At 45.4% G+C, this 22,485-nt stretch overlaps 1 protein-coding gene across 1 annotated transcript in view; it reads right to left on the reverse strand.

Annotated features, from left to right (window-relative positions):
- Window positions 1-22,485, reverse strand: part of NDP1 (Tetratricopeptide repeat (TPR)-like superfamily protein) — a 140,393-nt gene that overhangs the window by 97,743 nt on the left and 20,165 nt on the right. Inside the window, exons 2-3 of the mRNA XM_086519777.1 lie at window positions 15,524-15,653; window positions 1,945-2,018 (exon numbers count right to left, since the gene is read on the reverse strand). Of these exons, the coding sequence (XP_086375903.1) occupies window positions 1,945-2,018; window positions 15,524-15,653 (204 nt within the window). The remainder of the gene's footprint in view (window positions 1-1,944; window positions 2,019-15,523; window positions 15,654-22,485) is intronic.

Below are 22,485 nucleotides of genomic sequence, written 5' to 3' on the forward strand. Positions count from 1 at the left end.
CACAGCGTGGGGAGGGAGCAAGGGCAACGCGAGGCGAAGCAGTGAGGCGGGAGCAACAGCAGTGAGCAGGATCACACAATATTGACCCCTATGTTATAAAATCATGAATTTCCATGGGAGATTGCTATAAGATCCCATTAACAAAATATGTAGTTGGTCCATTGGTGATTTGATAGGGGCATCCAAACCGGTACAAGATACACTCACAAAGTCTCTTAGCCACGATGACCAAACTCTAGTCTTCTAGAATCTTGAATTTGGCCGCTACGTACGATAATGTATGGCCGCTAATGATATCTAGCTCTACTAGGGTGGGCAATAGGAGGAATGGGACTTGAGAAGTCCGATACAACCAAGAGCTGTTTTGGATAGGCGAGTAGGCATATGATTTTTTGTATATGTCAAAAGCCTTGGAACTATCTTTAAACAAGTAAAGTGACCACAACCACTTTGCAGAACTCATTGAATTGTTGACGTGTCAAGGCGGAGACACCAAAGCAACCACGGTAAGCATCCTTCCCTATAATAGGCACGCACTTCATGTGGACTCACACATTGTCTTAGAACACTATTCAGGTCCGGTAGTGTATACTTGACCACTTAAAAGGGAAAAGAGTTGCTTCTTAGGGAAAAGAGTTTCTCTTAAGAAGAAACTCTTTTCAAGGGGGTAGTATTCACTGTAATGGGCACTTCATGTGGACTCACACATTGTCTGAGAACACTATCAGGCCCGGCAGTGTATACTTGACCACTTAGAAGGGAAAAGAGTTGTTCTTAGGAAGCAAACACCTCTTTTCAAGGGGGTAGTATTCAAAAGAACTTCTTGGCAGAAGGTAAAGATACCAATTGGAGCTGCAAAAGAAATGAAGCTATCAGGCAGATCATCATCAATGCCGCTCACTTAAGCCAACCTAGAAAAATGGTCGATAGGAGGAATGGGACTTGGGAAGTCCAATACAACACCTTTCAAAGAGTATCCATGACGAGCTGTTTTGAATAGGCGAGTGGGCTTAGGACCGCATGTTCTGTACATGTCACAAGCCGTGGAACTATTTTTAAACAAGTAAAGTGACCACACAGAATTCATTGAGTCGTGACATGTCAAGGCAGAGACACGGTAAGCATCATCCCCTGTAATAGGCACTTCATGTGGACTCACACATTGTCTGAGAACACCATCAGGTCCAGCGTGTATGATTGACCACTTAGAAGGGAAAAGATGTTGCTCTTAGGAAGCAAATACCTCTTTTCAAGGGGGTAGTATTAAAAATAGCTTGTTGGAAGTAGGTAAAGATACCAACTGGAGCCACAAAAGCTATCAGGCAGATCATCATCAATGCCGCTCACCTAAGCCAACCTAGAAAAGTGGTCGACCAGGACATGATGTTTGCTTTGCTGGAGTGAGACTGCCGGATAAGTGAGAGCCACCATCGAAACCTACCAGAAACTTCAGGTTTATTTAGCGAGAACTAAGAGCATGATGACTAATAGGGGCAATGAAGTGAATGGTTAGGTGGCAGTACCATAACTTTTGAGTGGCATAGACTGTGGCAAGTCCTTCCTGTCAAGAAAGCAATCATTATTGGAATCCTAGATGGCTAATCTAGCGATATCAAAATCTGACAACCACTGGACCGAAAACATCAATCATTTAAGCAATGGCAAGTGGAGAGTGCACCATTAGAGAAGAGACGCACTCCTCTGTAGATTAAACAATAACAAAAGTGACTCTCCTCCATGGAGCTATATCCTAAATACGTCCTCTCCATTCTAGAGCATATATATTTTTGAAGTAAATGGATTTTCCAATTCCTCAATCTTGTTTGGGATGTTTCCCTTTCGTCGTTGGTGGTCCTTCTAATCAGAAATTCATAAGTTGCTAGCTTGAAAAGAGTATAGGAGAATATGTTACTATTAGAAGAACCAGTTAAGTTAAAGGCCTACCCTTGGTTATTAAAGGTGCTGAGTTTGAATTGAGGAGTTCTTTTAGGCAGTCAGCAGCAGCTTCAAAGTTGGACCTGGAATAAGATCAACACAAGACTTGGCTAGGAGGCATTGATATAGAAAGAAAATTTTTGTATTTTTTGACCAACGTGGCTGAAAAAACGGTGTTTTTCATATAAAACTAAAATAGCTTTCAAAAAGATCCCTTTATGCAAAAAACTTTCCATTCTATGTTTTCAAGGGCTAAAAAAGAATGTTGCATAATCTGGTCCCTAATTTGTCCCATCCATTTTTACCCATACTCAAGCAGGGCAATCATCTTTCAATCTCAAGGAACAATATATTTTTCCATGTACAAACACCAAAAATTCTGAAAAATGTCAGTCTAAACCATCAAAAATGAGGGAGTGACCTCCCAAATGACGAGGAACACAACTGTAACACAATTGTAGATTGACAAGGATTGCAACTATGTCTGAGCACGCTCCCATTCAAGTAAAAAGCGTGCTTGCCTCCCAAACAAAAATGGTGATTGTGACTAATACTAGACCAGTAGCACACTACAAGTGATTCCTTACAATATCCTGGATAAGAACCAATATGGATATACCTTCATAAGGTCGGAATAGTCTGAACTTACGAATTATAGAGGGAATAAAACACTCACAACACTACAAAAGCAAGGGAAACAAGAAAACAAGAAAAAAAATTAAATCACTTTATTTGCTACTAAACAAAACTAGATAAAACAAACCATTATTCACTTAAAAATGCTTTTAGAAAAGACATAAGCAAAATAAGATGAAGCAACTTACTTGACTAAAACTTGAAACAAATACTCAACTTTAAACTAACAAGGATAAGACATCTCAAAGACTTAAACATAGAAATCAGACTCCATACAACAACTTCTAAAGGAACAAAATCTTAAAGCCTGATGTAAGCTACATACTAGAATTGAATAGTACAAAGAAGAGGCTGAAAATAACCAAAGAAGTACAAAGTTCAAAACTTGACAATATGCGACCTTCACTTCGCTGCTTGTCCAAACAAGAAGAATAAGATTATCACCTTTATCATGCATAGCTTGGACAACAGCTATGAAATCCCTACTCACGTGGTCAGTGCCCAAGAGTAGGTGCAGGTTTAAATTCATGATCCCTACTCTTTAAAATACAACTAATCCTCCACACCAAATATTAAAATCAAGCTACCTTGAATATTTTATATTCTTACCATGATCAATCTTACAGTTGTAAAGATTGCCTAAAACAACGCTAATTGCCTATAACAAACGTCCTTTAAGAATTATTAAAGAAAGACCCTCCTGTTCCACACATAAAAGAAAAAACTCAATAAAGAGATTTAAAAAAGACTTGAATACTACCTCCACTAGAGACATTTAGCAATCTTAAGAAAAGCAAAGAGAAATGTTGACAACATTGCCAAAGTCATGGAATTGCCTCAATCTCTCTTGATGAGATAGTAGCAACTTATTCAAAGCTTGACTAAAAAAAGTGAAAAGTCAAAACATGTATAAAAAATTTTCTTTAAAAGATCATTATAGATTTACCTTCTACCTTCAAAACACACTAAACGATAGAAGAATATTTTTGGTGGCCCATTGGGCAGCCACTACCACAGTCACATCATTGCACAATGCATTCTATAAAGCATAGTCACAGGGGACGCCCATTTTTTGGTTTCCCGTCCCCACTTGCCGTCCCGCCCTCTTTTTACACTAAAAATCCATTTGAGCCCCATCCCCACTCCTCGGGACCGTCCCTTGTGACTATGCTATAAAGTGGTCTGTCGTGGCCGTTTCTATTTTGGGTCGCAGTCCAACTTGCAAAGCTTTATGATACACATCAAAGGTGTGTACCTAAGCCCACACACTGGGCAATTCTCCACCCCAAATCTCTTTGGCTTTGCTTCCCTTAGAGAATGGGGCACTGGTCTGATTGGTTCTATCCACCCTATCGCCCGTCCTAGTTAGGCTAAGTACCTATTGGGGGCACTTATTATGACACCAAGTGGGCTGAAGTGAAGGAAACTATAGAATACACTGCAGCTGCACACACTCTGCCAAGTTCATGTATGAGCATGCATATCTTTTGCAGGTATGGCTGCCCCTAGGAAGTAACTAGTGATCATGGATCACATTTCGTAAATGGGTTGTTAGCTTCTCTCCTTCAAAAGTGTTAAATTCTACGACGTCAATCTTGCATGTACTACCCTTGCGCGAATGGGCAAGCAGACACTACTATTATGGTACTTATTGCTCTATTGAAGAAGACCTGCTACCTCCACCCTCATACTTGGACTTAGGCAATCTTCGAGGACATTTATGCCCAGGGAGCTACTTTTAAAGGCACCACTTGGATGATGTCATTCCAAGTGGTGTATGGGCTCGAGGCAATACCTTATTGCAAATTCAACAAGGATCTCTTTGGTGGCCCTAACTGGCAAATTAACTAGATGCTATTCGTATGGCTCATTATAAGTATGGCATGATTCTAGGCTATTCTGTCACCGGACGGGCACCACGTGCCAACGGAAAAAAAAAAACTGAACAGACTTTTAGCACTTCAATAACAACTGAACTGAAAGAGATGCACAACACACGAGATGGGGAGTGGCGGAGTTCCACCAGTGGCCCCAAACCTTGGCGCCCCTTTCGGTACTGAAGTATGCCTGGTGCCAAAAGCACTAGCGCCAAAAGCTACCAGCACGTTTCAACGCGAAATTCCGGATTCCATACAAGCTGCCACATCATCAGTTTTTATGCTTTGTGTGTGTGTGTGTTGGCCCCGCTTTAAGTTTTAATGCCTTTAGGTCACTTAGGCCCCATCGGACGGGGTCCCATAAGTTGGTGGGAACTCTCCTTGAAAAATAGGCCACTCGGCAAGACTTTGCAAGTTGATAAAACTTCTTTTGTTGCTTCTACTTCTTCACTTAGGGTTTAGGCTTCTTGGCCGGGATCTGTAGGTTGGCTTGGTTCTACAATGACTTGACACATCAGTAGTTTGTTCCATCCTTCCTTCTTGAAAGAAAGTAATCGTCCGCGATTACAGCATATTTGCAAAACAACTCAAGTTAGCTCAAAAATTTCCGAAGGTCATTCTGAGGGACAATCATTTTTCTCATTCCAAATTGGAGCCTTGATTTCTTGGGTCATTGGTTTCCCAGAAGAATCTCATTCAATAAGGAGTCTCATTCCAAATTGGAGCTCTTGATATCCTGGGTTGTTGGTTTCCTAGAAGTATCTCATCCAATAAGGAGTCTCATTCCAGATCGGAACTCTTGATATCCTGGGTGATTGGCTTCCCAGAAGTATCTCATCCAATAAGGAATAATCAGTGGTTGGCACATCACAATGCAACACAAATGCTCACATATACCTATTACACGACATAGAAACATAAAGCCGCCGATGAACACTCCTCTAGCATAACCTAACAAGGTCCGGGTCAGGAGATATTCAACGACTCCCTCATCACTCCTCTCACATAACCTAAAAAGGTCCGGGGCGAGAGATATAGAGGCCTTTTACAACGAAACGCCCCCCAGACCGCAGCCTGCGTCGTTTGGAGGTGTTGAGAGTAACCACTGCTCAGACTTCTTAATACTCCCTCGCAAATAACCATCCAGGTCCAAGCGATGAGTAACAACAACAATACTCCCCCCCTAAATAACCACAAGGGTCCGGGCCATGAGTAAAAACAACACTTTTCAAACATTCAATACTACCCCCGCAGATAACCACAAGGGTCCGGGCCGTCCAGAGTATTTATATTTAGAATGTGTTTATTATCCCAAAGTTTATTTTTTAGCATGAATATTACTCTGATTGGAAGGCGTGAATACTCTTCTGATTAGGAGGCCATAACCCCTTCTGATCCAAGTGACTCGTCCCCCCATCATTCTTATCAGTATTTGTTTCTTTACTAGATTAGTGAAGCTCCATATCCACTTGCTCTCTTTTTTTAAAGAAAAAATTAAGCCATAAAGTAAAGAAGCCTAAAATAAATTTATTTCGTAGTTCAAGAGTATCAAATTAGCTTTTGTTTGTTTTTTAGGACAAATATAGTTTATACCCATTAAGGTTTATGGAATCCAACCTTCCCAAGTTTGTATCACTTACCTTAATTATACATCTTTGAGCAAACCAAGTGGCAAAGAATCATTACTGTAGACGCAGTATCAAGCCAGACCGAATGCCAAATAATGGAGTAAAATGGAGTAAAAAGGAATAGATGCCTTCATGGGCCAATACACTTTTACTTCGGAGACTGATTCTCTCTGCATAGATGGTATCTACAAAAGCTTATGTATAGAGGATCCAGAGAGACCTATAGGGGAGCTCACAAATATTTCAACAAAGACACTACAGGATGCAACAATAGAGGCATACCCACACACTCAGCCTCGGTAGCGATACGGCGTTCTGGGAGCATACCCCAGAATAGCTAGTATGATGAGTAGTGTAGAGAGACCAGAGCCGGACTTCAAAGGGAGGTACTTCTAGGAGTCGTTACTCACAAGCAATCACGGATTGCTTCTCGGCGTTTGGTACGACAGAAGAAGAGGGCTTTTCTAGCTCGACTAGAGCAAGATTTATATCAGTTGTTTTTGAGCCGAGATTTAGGCGACGCATGGCGACTCTTCCATGAACACTCTCCCCCACCAGTCATCACTTCTATGGAGGTATGGGGTCAGTATGCATCATCCCTCTACACAGTCTCGGGGTAGCCACCTCTTCCAGACCCGCCAGAGCCGTACCCACACACATGTGCTTTCTTTACCGCAGAGATAATAAAGAAAGCCAATGACAAAATGAAGACCAAGAGAGCATATGATCATGATCGCTTGGTAAAAGAGCATTTTATACATGCCAGAGATCTGCTTGCAGAGCTTCTAGCAATGATGTTCAACAGTGCCACGTGTGAGGGCCTACCTAATACTTGGAGTTTGTCCACTATCGTACCTATCTTCAAGTCGGGGGATCCTATGGAGCTTGGGAACTGCCGCACTATCATGATTGGAAACACATTGGCACGGTCGTACGCATCCATCCTTGAGCAGCAGTTAAGTAGATGGGTAGAGAGAGAGGGTGTACGCGTAGCAGGACAGGTGGGTTTCAGAAGAGGTTTCTCACACACAGAGCCATTATTGAGGAGGGGAGATCACGTGGAGACGGCTCTATTGTTTCTTTGTGGATTTCCACAAAGCCTTCAATACAGTGCTCAAAGCTAGATTGATGTGCACACTGCAGGAGATGGCAGTACCCAAAGAGTTGATTCGGGGGATCATGGGTCTATACAAGTAATGGGGCATGTACGCACTCCAGAGGGGATTTCTTATTTAGTTCACTCCACTATTGTGGTGAAACAAGGCTGCCCACTATCTCCTGCACTATTTGGCATGTATGTGGATAAGGTTGTTAACTACATTGAGAGGGATGGTGATAAGAGGAGCACAATTGGCAGGGACATGGATCCCACTATTGTTATATGCTGATGATATTGGGTTGATTTCTGACTCCCGGAGGGGATGCGACATCATTTAGATGTTTAGCACACATTTGCCCACGATAGTGGACTGTCTGTTAACCTGGGGAAAACCAAGGTTATGATGTTTAACACCACACCACAGTGGGTCAGGAGGTCAGTGCCCACTTGGAGTATACAGATGCATACACCTATCTTGGGGTAGTCTTCAATGGACCGGTGTTTTCATTGAGGAGAGCAGCACAAACTAGATTGACGAGAGCTTATGCAGCCTTGGGAGGATTGGAGAAGATGTGTTCGCGGGTTCAGTTTTAGGAACCTCGAACAAAGCTGTGGCTTTTCAACACTTTGGTGGCTTCAGCTATGCTTTATGGGGTGGGTGTCACCAGGAGGTGTATTTTTCCTGTTGCCTTTCGTAAATAAGTACTAGATATTTTTATTTATTTTATTTTTACTTGTTTTCCCCGGAACCCTTGAAAAGGTGCAAGTGGACATTGCATGGCCAGTGTGAAACGGCTGTGGCCGAATAGGTTTCTCACAGTGGGAGTCTGGGTCGGTCAGTCTGGCACTGGTCGGGCCAGTTAGCACTGAATTCTGATGAGTATGGAAGCCTGTATGCGCCAAATGAAGTTTGGGCCACTCGGAAAGTCACTTATAACTTTATAAGTTAGTGGGAACTAGAGAATTAACTCAAAAGGGGCAAACTGGACACATGGCGGCTCCAGGCAGTTTTGCCACTTCCAGCATGAAGAGGGGGCGCCCAATTTGAGAGAGGAGGCTGATTTTGAACACAAGTGAGCTACAGTGTGTGTGTGAGTAGTGGGTGCAGGTCTACAGCTTTAATGGAAAGCTTGCCTTCTCCTCTATCTCATGTAGCGCGGTGACTTGCTCTCGTGCATCTCTCTCTCCCCTTTGGCACATATGGTAATGCCCCACTAGTTGGGCTACTCAGTTGAACATGTACAGTTCTGGGGCTTTATGCGCGTTTGCCAAGGCAAGAGCCTTTTGAACAAGAACCGGATTAGCTAATTGCTAATCCCCCACAGGTACGCACAGTTCCATCGCGAAAGATTGCGAGTTCGGAGAGTTTTCTCGCGTGAAAAATCGTCCAATTCATAGGGGAACTGTCCCATTGCGTGCGGGAGCCCTTGGGACACGCGTAGGTGTGTTCACTCCGCTAAAAACGATCCGAAACAGCGAATTACAGCCTGCAGTGTTTTTCTGCAGGTTTAGGGTTTCGTACCTAAACTACAAGGGAACACCGGGGGAGCCTCGTGAGAGCCTTGGGATGCGTGTACAGGCTTTTGGGCACCCGACAGTGAAAAACAGGGAATGACAGCCCGCTGAATTTCTGTGACAGCTCACCAGAAAGCTTCCAGATAGAGAGGGAATCCGTCCTAGACAGGTTCTTTTGACCTACAGGGGTTTTTGCGCCGTTATGCTGCTAAAATCAGGTCGAAAACCTGCGTTTTCAGCCCTCGCCAGGTTTGGACAGCTTTGTGAAAGCTTGTGCGAAGTGGTCGGATCGTCTACCTTAATTTGAATAAAGAAATACCGAAAGGGGCGCCAGTCTTTGGGGCCTACAGGGTGTCAGTCTCGTGTGCGCAGTGACATTCTAGTCGCTGGATGCAACTGTTTTCTCTTCCCTTCTCAGTGCTCTGTGTAAAGTTAATAGGTAATTGAAATAGTACCGCCCTCTACGTTGTACAGGCTGGTTATATGGTTCCATCGACGGGATAGTCACTTTTTCTTCAAAAAGTGCAGCGTGGATTGTTGTGGGTGAAAGTAACACAGAGCTTGTCGTTATGGCAGAAAAGAGAGACCAAGTACCTGAAGAGGGATCTTCCACACATGGCACGGAGAAAATTCCTTCAACTCTTCAAGAAGAGGACAGGTTGTTTAGAACTCAACTGCGTTGCTGCATGGACATGTTTTAGCAGTTGGCTAACAACCCAAGGATGCAGGAGTTCTTACAGGCTCCGACACAGGGTTTTCAGCCTCCTACACAGGGCATGACTGAGCCGTTGCAGGAAAAGGAGATTTCCAATGCGCAGAGGACTCATGATGCTCAAGGGAAAGCCCATGTGGTTGAGCAACTAGCGGTGTCCAATGATCCAAAGCAACTTGCTTTAGCTGGACAGGAACCAATTGTGAACGGGACTACCCGAGTCCTGGAGATTATCTACTATCGTACCTCTTTTCAAGGCAAGGGACCCACGGTACCAGGGAACTACCGTACTATTATGATAGGGCACACATTGGCACGGTTGTATGCATCCATTCTTGAACAGCAACTGAGTAAATGGGCAGAAAATGAGGGCATACGAGCAGCAGGACAGGCTGGGTTCAAAAGGGGTTTCTCCACTTTGGACCATATTCTTACACTCAGAGCCATTATTGAGGAGGGTCGGGCACATGGGAGACGGATGTATTGTTGCTTTGTGGACTTCCGCAAGGCATTTGACACAGTGCCGAGGGCCAGATTGATGCACAGGCTACTGAAGTTGGGAGTACCCACAGAGATCATATGGGGGATCATGGCTTTATACGGCTCAGTGATTGGCCAGGTACGCACTCCTGAGGGGATTTCTGACATTGTTCATTCCACTATTGAAGTGAAACAGGGGTGTCCTTTGTCCCCTACACTTTTTGGTATGTATGTAGATGAGGTCTCTGACTACATTGACAGAGAGGGTGACAGAGGCAGGGACATGGATCCCTTTATTATTATATGCTGATGATATTGTGTTAATGTCAGAGTCGCCAAAGGGCATGCAAAGACATTTGGATGCATTGCACAACTTTGCAGAGGATAGTGGACTGTCTGTGAACCTTGGTAAAACCAAGGTTATGGTGTTTAACACCACACCACAGTGGGTCAAGAGATCGGCACCTACACTCGTATATGGCCAGGACACTGTGGAGTACACAGATGAATATACATATCTGGGGGTGGTATTCACGGGACCGAGGTTTACCCTGAGGAGAGCAGCAGAGACTAGACTATCCAGAGCCTATGCGGTATTAGGAGGGCTAGAGAGGATGTGTTCGCAGGTTCAGTTTCAAGAACCACGAACAAAACTATGGCTCTTTGATACTTTGGTTGCTTCAGCTATGCTTTATGGGGTCCAAGTTTGGGGACCATCTGTGAATCATGACAGTTGGAGGAACATGGAGAGACCCTTGGTATTTATGATATCCCGGATGATTAGAGCCAAGGCTTCTGTACCACATGCGATTATTCGAGCGGAGGTAGCCGCCCCTCCTATAGAGATTGAGGCTCTTACCAGATCAGTGTCCTTTATGCACAGTCTATGGGATACACATAGAGGCAGATATACTAGACTGGCTCTTGAGTCCTCTAGACAGTTAGCGATGCAAGGAGATGCATCATGTTGGTATGCACAGATGACCTCATGGTTTCAGAGACATGGTTTCAGCATATGGATAGATTGCCTCCGTTTCAGTACTCCCTGGACGCACCTCCCTGCCAGTCACACGGACGGAGATCACTAGACTCATTCGTCAGGATCTTGTACAGTTGGACACCAGGAGGACATGGGTAGAGCCGATACAGGAGTTGGGCACGAAGATGGCTTTCTACAAAGAGCACCTTCTCCAACTTTCAGGGGATGGGTTTGTGACTCGTCCGAACTACATGGACACTCATTTATCTCATGGTCTGCGATGTGCTATTGGTCAGATTCGCACATCCTCACACCAGCTGGAGATTGAGACGGGTAGATTCAGAGGGATACCACCAGAGTCTAGGATATGTCAACTATGCGGTAGAGAGCCAGAGACAGAGCTACACTACATATGCCACTGCACTGTGTATTATGAGATACGAGGGCGCTTCCATTGCTTATTCAGGGAGGGTTTTGGACCCCTAGATAGAGTCATGAGATATCAGGACCAGAGATGCCTTGGCTTATATCTACTTGAGCTACACCGACATAGAGACAGTCTGTTGGGGAGACATGGAGTACGACAGTCGCAGAGACAGATCACAGATTTCTTTGGATCGAGGGAACCAAGAGACCAACCACGAGCACAGGGTTGTACCCACATTCATACCAGAGGCACCCTCATTGACAGGGCGATTGAGCTCGGGAGATCGAGACGACTACGACCGAGACACAGGAGCACACTACATCGACGAAGACTTCAGCAGAGGATCAGAGGCATTCTAGCACGACACCCAAATTGTCATTGAGGGCCTATTCTACATTTTCACATTTCACATTTCACACTTCATTTCAGTTTTCATTTTTATTTTTACTTTCAGTACTTTTTGTACTTGTACTTCAGACATTGTATTAGATTCACCACTTTGTATCTGATGGTCTCATAGGTCATTTTGGCCTTTTGAAGACGTTAATATATCATTTCATTTCATTCATTTCTCTCTCTCTCTCTCTCTCTCTCTCTCTCTCTCTCTCTCTCTCTCTCTCTCTCTCTCTCTCTCTCTCTCTCTCTCTCTCTCTCTCTCTCTCTCTCTCTCTCTCGCGCGCGCGCACCACCACCATCCCCTGCCTGCTCGCATCAACGTGGCCCCTGCTGGTCACCTATTGCTTTGCTGCGCCATCACCTGCTGCATCGCCATCGCCCGTGCTGCTAGCTTGGAGACGCGCGCCACCTGGCCTGCACCCTGGTGCCTACGCCCTTGGGCTGCACCCCTCATCCTTGCCTATGCGGCAAACCCCGCCTGTAGGCCTTAACACCCAACCCCCCCGGCACACACCCCGCACCCTCTCACACCCCCTCCAAGCCCACCCGCTTTCAGCCCTGCTGCACCACACACACTATGGGACACTCTACGAGGAGATACACATGGCAGTTTGGAACTGCAACGACTCTCTATGGACACACCACCGAGGGAGATTGGAAGAGGTGATGCATGGTAGAGACATAATACTACTCACAGAGACACACAAGATCTCAGAGAGAGGTCTACCCCGAGTACAGGACTATCAGTGGGAGTCTACACACAGGAAGTGTACATGGCACAACACCTCCATAGGATCTAGCGAAGTAGCCGTCCTCCATCGCCGCTCACTTCATAGCAAGATACAGATAGTAGCCCGCGATCCAGAGGCACGCTACATGTGGATACGGATTGAACTATCTGAGGAGCACATCCTCTACATTGCCATTTGCTACTTTGCACCTAGTGAATCTAGGTTTGCACAGACAGGCGGAGGAGAGACGGAGGAGGCTCATACACAGAGAGGAGAGGAGGAGGACGATACACACTCACCATATGCATGTCTCAGGGAGGAGATCATGGAGTACTCTAGACTGGGTGAAATCTTCCTCACGGGGGATTTCAACGCCAAGACACAGAGTAGACAGTGTGATATTTACGACTTTGACGACCCAAAGCTACTCTCCACCGTGGAGGACACAGGGGCAGAGAGGATCTCCAGAGATACCACCACACCCACACCATATGGGAGACACCTACTTCGCCTAGGATCACAATACCGTCTTGTTATTTATAACTGGATGGCACAATGGCCATCTTCCGGCAGCTTGACTTGTATACCGCCATCAGTAGCCAGTGGAGGTAGTTCAATGGATTACATCATCAGCTTCAGGGAGGCAGCCCACCAGCTCACATCCTTCACCGTTTCAAAATTACCTATTGGAGCTGACTCCGCATATCTCGCCCTCACTTTCACTGGCTCACCTATCTCTCACACACCACCTCCACCGACACCACACACCACTATACACTTCACACATGAGCTAGCCAAAGTTTACTCATCACATGTATATGAGGGGATCTACACTCTCGACCCAGACACGCCACTCTTACACTCACTAGCCAGCTCTCCGCAGTTTGACACACCTCAGCCCTCAGATGCTTTCTACACACTACCCATAGTGGTCGACCCCCACCCTCTGGGACGATGCCCCATAACCGATGGTACGACGGGGAGTGCAGAGATCTTTACAGACAGCTACGGGCTCCACGAGCCTTGGAGGAGATCACTGAGAGTGAGGTCAGGCGATAGATGAAGGCCATTACATGCCGTAAACGGCGGGCCTTCGAGGAGGCGCAGGTTGCTGTATGACTTTATGAAATGGAATTCCGGATAATATGAAACTGATTTGTTCTTGACTTGTTTAAGTGCAGGAACTGATAGACGAAATGAGTGTAGCATTTTGGTCTGAATGATCTCGATACACATGGTTGCAATAGGGATTAGTCAATCGGGCATCTATGAGGTCTTGAGTGGATCTAGATGCGATTGCTAGTTGCATTGTTGATAAATCATGGTCTGAGATTCGAATGAATATTAAATGTGATTTGTCATGTGATGTCCTATGATGTCAAGTATGTCGTGTGATGTGACTCTCGATTGGTACGAGCGCTAGAAGTGTGTTCCTAGTGGGTCGGTACTAACAGTCAGTGTCTGCTAAGACAGTTTATGGCTTCTGTCTGTTTTGTAGTCGTAATTGAGGGCGGTATGTCACAAACTGGTGACGTGGCTACCCAGTAGATCTGACGTGTCGATTTCAAGTGGTAAGTGTCTGTCCACCCAAGATGGTGGTGTCTTCTCTGGGAATGTCGGAATCCCATATGCCATGAGCATGGCCGTATCTCTTGTAAACGCCTCTAATGAGTGGATAGGTGTGCCCATAGCAAACCACAAGTCACCAATCCCTCTAGAGTGTGCAACCGCCGAATGATGGTTGAAATGAATGGATCTCCCAAGGATCGTACGCCCGTAGATGACCAAGCCGCTGTCGAAGATACCATGTACTGCAGTAGTCACTGAGAGATCGCATGGACCTCCACCGAATGGTGTCCTAGCAGGAGGTAACCTCATCCTCTGTAAAAAACACAAACCTTGTGGCTGCTATCCACCCAAAAACACAACTGCGAGGTGATGAAAACACTGCTGTCCAGCGATTTTCAGTGTGCTCGTACGCTCCCGGCAAGGTCCAAAGCAGTGCAGAGGGTGTGGGGGAGGGTTTATTTCTATGTGCACAGCTGTCGAAGAGCTGAAAACGGAGAAAACAGCAGTGGTGTATGGCTGAAATCTGGTGGAAAAGGAGAGGAACCGGACCGGCAAGGCACCGGATGCCAAGCCGGTGTGGAAGGCAAGATCCAAGTGGGTGAGAAGCTAAGCGCTGCCCCCCTCCGCTGATAATTCTGATGCTCCCAAAAACGCAGATGGGCTGCAAAAACGCTGATGGAGGGAGGGGTTTTTCGGCGACGGATGGTGCCCAAAAGGGTAGAGCTAGGCAGCCAAGAGGTGATCGCCCTGTGTGAATGCAAAACGGAGATGGAAACTGAGTTCTCCGCGATAGAAGTGCTCCAAACTCCATCACTAGCCTAGCTGATGCAAAAACGCTAGCAGATCAAGCACATCAAAAACGCTGGCTGATCTAATCTTGAGAGGAAGAACGTGATGCAGAAGCGCCCTCAATGCTGGCGACTGATACCATGTGAGAGAGAGAGAGAGAGAGAGAGAGAGAGTAGACCACAAACGCAAGATATGGTGAAGAGGGGGCGATCAACCCCCCATGACTACCATGAGCAAAAGACCCTCAGTAAATCAGTATATGATGGAAGTGGGTATCCCCCTGGCCCCATAAATAGGTGCCCAAGGGGAGGTAGGGCAAGGCTTGATAAAAATCCCCACGACCCAACATAAAAATGATATTTGGAAATATATCAGGGCGCCCGGACAAATGTGGGCGGCTAGCCCCAAATTCGCGCGGCCGGACCAGGTACAACCTAGACTATGGGTGGCCAGCCCGGAGACATACTAGCCGTACATGTATTCCTTAGACCTGTGAAGCAGCAGAGTAGTGTAAGTCTAACATCTCTCTCTCTCTCTCTCTCTCTCTCTCTATATATATATATATATATATATATATATATATATATATATATATATATAGATATATGCCATGAGAACAAAGTAGGAAGTTACCAAGTGGCTTTAGTTATAATGTGTGATAACTCATCTTGTGAAGCAAACACAAATGGAATATGAAATTCTACTAGCTTTACAATAGAAAAGGTTGCTATGAACTTGAAGATAACTTACATTTTGGCATGAATTGTAGCGAGGCTGAGCTGCAATCGACCAAAAGCCATATGAGAAGAGGAATTATCTGTTGCCGAGAGGAAGGAAAGACCTTGTTGTAAAATCCTCATGGCTTCTGAGTAAGAAGGCTCTGTAACAATGATGGTCGTAAACAAAAAATAACTCATAAGATAAACATTTAGGCACAAACTAAAACTCATTTCTCTCAAAGATCTGCAAATGCATATTCTTTGTGAACACAAATTAGATAGTAGGCTGAAATTTATAACAAGCATAATATACCTAGACCTCCACATAAAACTCTCAACTCTTACTTGTCCCAATGTGGCTGATCAGCCTCTCATACCAGCAAAAACTTAACATCTAAACTCCATGACTTCAAGACATCTAAATAGTGTAAAGCCTACGTTTCTACCCTTGAGTATGCTTGGTGATATAATATACCTAGATGAATCCAGGATAAGCCCAGATTCACCCAGAAAGGAAAGTGCAAGGTATAGACCCATGGTAGTCACCCACAAGACAATATAACCATCAGCTCCATCATGCATAGTATTGACTAAATACCACGACATCCCCACTAACGTCGTCAGTGCCCAATAGTGGGTGTAGAGTACTAACATATGCTCCTAGACACAACAGAACACACACACACACACACACACACACACACACACACACACGAGCATACATCAACACAAAGTTCAACGTACTGAGTTTCTGTCATGACTCCGAAGATCAAGGGCAGACTCAGCCATAATGAAGCCTAGCACTAAAGAAGCATTAAATCGGAAAAATTAGCACAAAAATGAGGTAGTTGATAGGGCATACGTATTACACACCACAAAAGATAGAAAGAATTAGCACAATATCCACTGGTTGTAACTCGAACGAAAACTTCACAATGTGAAGTCTGCATGTCCGCTATACGACTAAAAAATATACCTAGATGAATCCAAGATAAGCCCAGATTCTTAAGTATGCTTGGTGGTATAATGTTGAAGTGATAGTCCACCATAGAATTTGTAACGTCAAATGCAATGGTAGCCTTTGTTAAAGTTTGTCACCTCTTTGATCAGTCTTGGCAGAGTTGCTTGTGTCCCAATAGCTAATTGTAGAAAGTGGGGGCAGTACAAGCTTTGACACTCCAAGCGAGATAAATAGCAACACACGAACAAAAACTGCAAAATCACTGAACTTTAAGAGAGAGAGAGAGAGAGAGAGAGAGAGAGAGAGAGAGAGAGAGACAACACGGCACACGATGGAGTTCCACCCCAAATGCACTGGCCCCAAAGACTGGCACCCCTGCCGGTATTTCTACATTATTGAGTCGTGAAGATACAACTCCTTAAAGTGATCTTCCCTCGGACTTTGCGTCCAGATGCTCTACAAAGTGAGGCCCTAGGGTCCTTTATAAACAGTACAAGGGTTGTGAAACCAGCCCGTAGGGCGGTAGGCGTTGGCTTTCACCCGAAATTCTTTACTTTAGACTTTACGTCACAAAGGAGCTTCGCGAATAAGCCTGTGACTGGAATTCAACACTTCAAGACAAACCACGACCTGACAGCTAGAGCGCTACCAAACAGACAACGACACCCTGTTGGCCCCAAAGACTGGCGCCCCTTTCGGTAGTTCTTTATTCTTATTATACTTGAGAAAAACCTGTAAACTTCCACAAGATGTCCCACTTTTATCAGGCTGAAATTCCTCTACTCCAACCCGATTTCGGCAACATAACCACAGTAGAAGTCTCCACGGACAAAATCCCAAGCAAACATTGACTTTCCACGCACTTTAGAGCACTTTGCAAAACCTGGAGAAAAATTGCAGCTCGCTGAATTCTCTGTTTTTGCGCTCCGATCTGCATGCCAATCACTTTTCTAGGTAGACCTCGAGCTCTCGCACCTGTAGGGTCACTTGCCCCTTGAATTAGAAGAGATTCCTTGCGGGAAATCTCTCCAAAATAGCATGTACAAGCACCCAATGCTTTCCCGAGACTCCCTTGACAAATAAACGATCCGAAGCCTTGCACCTAGCCCTCACCAAGCTGTCCAAACCTGTCCATGGCTGTAATTGCAGGTTTTTGACTCAATTTCGCCAACATATCGGCGCAAATATCCCTGTAGGTCAAAAGTACACGTCACGGACACTTTCCCTTGCGGTATGGAAGCTTTCCAATGAGCTGTAGGTCAATTTCAGCGTGCTGTAATTTACTGTTTTGCCATTGTTTGGTGCCTACTGCCCTGTACACGCATCACAAGCCTTTCCGAGGCTCCCCTGACAATTCCCTACAATTTTGGTGCGAAACCCTAAACCTGCAGAAAAACACAGCAGGCTGTAATTCTCTGTTTTGGATTGTTTCGAGCGGAGCAAGCACGCCTACGCGTGTCTCAGGTGCTCCCGCACGCAATGGGACAGTTCCCCTGTAAATCGGACGAGTTTTCACGCGAGAATACTCTCCGTCTTCGCATTCCTTCGCGATGTGCCTACCTGAAGGGGATTAGCAATGAGCTAATCGGGTTCCTGTACATAAGGCTCTTGCCTTGGCAAACGCGCATAAAACCCCCAGAACTGTACATGATCATCTGAGAAGCCCAACTAGTGGGGCATTACCATATGTGCAAAGGGGAGAGAGAGATACGCGAGAGCAAATCATCGAGCTACATAGAGCAAGGGAGAAGGCAAGCTTTCCATTAGAGCTGTGATCACCTACACCCACTACTCACACACACTGTAGCAACCTCTTATGGGCTGAAATCGACCCCCTCTCAAATTGGGCGCCCCCTCTTCATGCAAATCTAGCAAAAGCATCAGGAGCCGCCAAGTGTCCAATTTGCCACTTTTGAGTTAATTTCCTAGTACCCACCAACTTATAAGTGTCGCGAGGGGCCTAAATGACTTTGAACTGAACCTAGACACCCTTTTACTCCTCGGATTCCAGTGCCGATTAGCCCGACCAACTCGTGGTGACCTGCCCTTCCCGACGCGGGTGAAACTCTTGGCTGTTTGCCGTTTCACACTAGCCACGCAATGTCCGACCATTTGCAACTTCAGAAAGAGGGTCTCAAAAACTAAACAAAAATCATCGGAAAGAAACCAACAACTCAAGTTAGCAATTGCCACGTCCTCGTGACATACCACCCTCTTAAAATCGCAAACGTCCTCGATTGCGTGCCATACATACATGCCACTGATGATCTTGTGTTGTTAGCACTCTTTTATCATCACATGTATCCGCAAGAAACATTGTCAAAACATGTGTATAAATGACTTAATGAGACCTTCATACTTTTGTCAAATTGTACACTGCTATTGCACTGAATCCATGAGTGCATTTGATCTGCTAGCTCTATCATTACCCCTCCTTTGCAGACATGGGGTTGGGGCATACATAGCTGTAACCCAAAGGCGTCAAGGTAAAGCTGCAATACATTTGGTAACTCTGATAGTTCATGCTCTTCCATCCACTTTGCATCCATAGGCGGATAGTTCTTGAACTTCACCAAGTAGCATCTTTGCAACCTGTCCCTTAACTTTCACGTGTGCAAAAGGCTCTTGCCTCTGCAAACAAGCATAATTCCACAACATTGTGACGTACCACCCACGACCAAGTAAGCTCAAATTTCAAGATGATTTACCGATGCGTCAAAGAATCCAAGCAATCGCCTCAGAGAATCGACAAGCAACGTATCACCTGGCAGACCCACATCACTCCCGTAGGAGATCAAGTGGCCAATCTACCACCGTGAGACCTCTCCCTATCCCATCTTGATTCATACTTGCAAACCCTAAAAACGCAGCAGAAAATCAGCCCTAATATGACCACTTTTTGGCAGGGCGACCTGTGCGTCCTGTGAAGAGGAACCCTCTTCCTTGATGTCATCTGTCTTGTCAGCCATAGTGTAATTCCAAGTTCCTGTACTCTGTGTCTTTACCCAAAACAATCCAGGCTCACTCTTTAAGGAAAAAGTGATTGATATCCCGGCAATGGAACCATGAAACCGGCCCGTAGGGCTGTAGGCGTTGGCTTTCACCAAAAATTCTTTATTTTAGACTTTACGACACAAAGGAACTTCACGAATAAGCCTGTGACTGGAATTCAACACTTCAAGACAAACCACGGCCTGGCAGCTAGAGCGCTACCAAGCAGACAACAACACCCTGTTGGCCCCAAAGACTAGCGCCCCTTTCGATATTTCTTTATTCTTATTATACTTGAGAAAAACCTGTAAACTTCCACAAGATGTCCCACTTTTATCGGGCTGAAATTCCTCTACTCCAACTCGATTTCGGTAACATAACCACAGTAGAAGTCTCCACGGACAAAATCCCAAGCAAACATTGACTTTCCACGCACTTTAGAGCGCTTTGCAAAACCTGGAGAGAAATTGCAGCTCATTGAATTCTCTGTTTTTTGCGCTCCGATCTGCATGCCGATCACTTTTCTGGGTAGACCTCGAGCTCTCGCACCTATAGGGTCACTTGCCCCTTGAATTAGACGAGATTTCTCACGGGAAATCTCTCCAAAATAGCATGTACAAGCACCCAATGCTTTCCCGAGACTTCCCTGACAAATAAACGATCCGAAGCCTTGCACCTAGCCCTCACCAAGCTGTCCAAACCTGTCCATGGCTGTAATGCAGGTTTTTGACACAATTTCGCCAACATAACAACGCAAATATCCCTGTAGGTCAAAAGGACACGTCACGGACACTTTCCCTTGCGGTATGGAAGCTTTCCAATGATCTGTAGGTCAATTTCAGCGTGCTGTAATTTACTGTTTTTCCACTATTTGGTGCCTACTGCCCTGTACAAGCATCACAAGGCCTTTCCGAGGCTCCCCTGACAATTCCCTGCAATTTAGGTGCGAAACCCTAAACCTGCAGAAAAACACAGCAGGCTGTAATTCTTTGTTTTGGATCGTTTCGAGCGGAGCGAGCATGCCTACGCGTGTCTCAGGTGCTCCAGTACGCAATGGGACAGTTCCCCTATAAATCGGACGAGTTTTCACACGAGATAACTCTCCGTCTTCGCATTCCTTTGTGATCGAACCGCAGTTGGGAAGGGCAGGTCACCATGAGTTGGTCGGGCTAATCGGCACTGGAATCCGAGGAGTAAAAGGGTGTCTAGGCTCAGTTCAAAGTCATTTAGGCCCCTCGCGACACTTATAAGTTGGCAAGTACTAGGAAAATTAACTCAAAAGTGGCAAACTGGACACTTGGCGGCTCCTGATGCTTTTGCCAGATTTGCATGAAGAGGGGGAGCCCAATTTGAGAGAGGGGGCTGATTTCAGCCCGTAAGAGGTTGCTACAGTGTGTGTGAGTAGTGGATGCAGGTGATCACAGTTTTAATGGAAAGCTTGCCTTCTCCCTTGCTCTATGTAGTGCGATGATTTGCTCTCGCGTATCTCTCTCTCCCCTTTGCACATATGGTAATGCCCCACTAGTTGGGCTTCTCAGATGACCATGTACAGTTCTGGGGGTTTCGCAATGTCCGACCATTTGCAACTTCAGAAAGAGGGTCTCAAAAATTAAACAAAAATCATCCGAAAGAAACCAACAACTCAAGTTAGCAATTGCCACGTCCTCATGACAGGTTGCCTAGAAGCAAAGCCCCAAAAGCACTAAACCCCAAAAGCATCTGCTCCCAAAAGGTAGCGCCAGAAACTCCAAAATCTACCAATGCAAATCACAGAAATTCGTACAACCTGCCACGCGGCATAGCCGGCACAAAACTCGAAAGATCCGTACATTCTATGTAACAGACTTGGACACGCCAAGTCGAGAATCTACCGTGACAGCACAAATAACCATTTCAAAACAGTTCACAGTTCACAATTGATTCGCCATTGGCTTGGCGGAGTTCCGTGCCTAGAGTTATTGGCCCCAAAGACTGGTGCCCCTTTCGGTATTTCTTTTTGTATTAATCTGAATTCGAAGTACAAGAGTGCGGGCAGGCGCTCACACTCAGACTCTGCGTCCAGATACTCTAAGTTGTTATTGGCCTACCCACTTATTTAAACAGTACAAGGGTTGCTAAAAGCAGAACCTAAGAGCTGTTAAACTCAAAAGCCTTAAAAGCTTTGGAAAAATAAAGCAAGAGACTCTTTCTCTCTCATTCTTGCTTAATGTAAAAATAAAGCAGCTTTTAAAGATTGCATGAGATTTCCAAAAGCATGCCCAAAAGTAAATCTGCTGCAATTCAGTCTCCGCAATTCCTGCAGAGGCGTCCGTACAACATGCCACGTGGCAGCTCCGCGATCATCGCTGGAATTTGCGGGACCCTGTCCGTACAGCAGTGCCACGTCAGCATTCTGCCGGATTTCGGGTGGGCAACAGAGAGTGTATGCGTGTGTTGTGGGCACGCCACGTCACAGTTTGTGACATACCCCCCTCTTGGAAGCATTGTAATCGCCCTCGATTACGCCTGCAAAACAGACAGAAGCCATAAACTGCCTTAGCAGACACTGACTGTTAGTACCTATGTACTAGGAACACACATCTAGCACATGTACCAATCGGTAGTCACATCACACGACATCATAGGACATCACTCGACATCACATGACAAATCACATTCAACATTCATTCGGATCTAAGACCATGATTTATCGGCAATGCAGTTAGCAATCGCATCTAGATCCACTCAAGAATCTCATAGATGCCCGATTGACTAACCCCTATTGCAACCATGTCTATTCGAGATCAATTAGACCAAAATGCTGCAGTCATTTCGTCTATCAGTTCCTGCACTTAAAAACAAGTCAAGAACAAATCATTTTCATATTCAGGAATTCCATTTCATAAAGTCATACAGCAGAATACTGTCAGCTCTCACTATCCCTAAAGCTCAAAGAGACATCAGTGACTCTAGTATTCTAAAATCAAGGCATCTGTTGACAAAGGAGCGGAGTAACTCCCCTCTTGTGCATCCCACTGCACCAAATCTGCGGCCAAGCTGAA

This window comes from Adiantum capillus-veneris, chromosome 9 (assembly GCF_014529385.1).
Source record: "Adiantum capillus-veneris isolate H3 chromosome 9, ASM1452938v2, whole genome shotgun sequence".
Lineage (NCBI taxonomy): Eukaryota > Viridiplantae > Streptophyta > Polypodiopsida > Polypodiales > Pteridaceae > Adiantum > Adiantum capillus-veneris.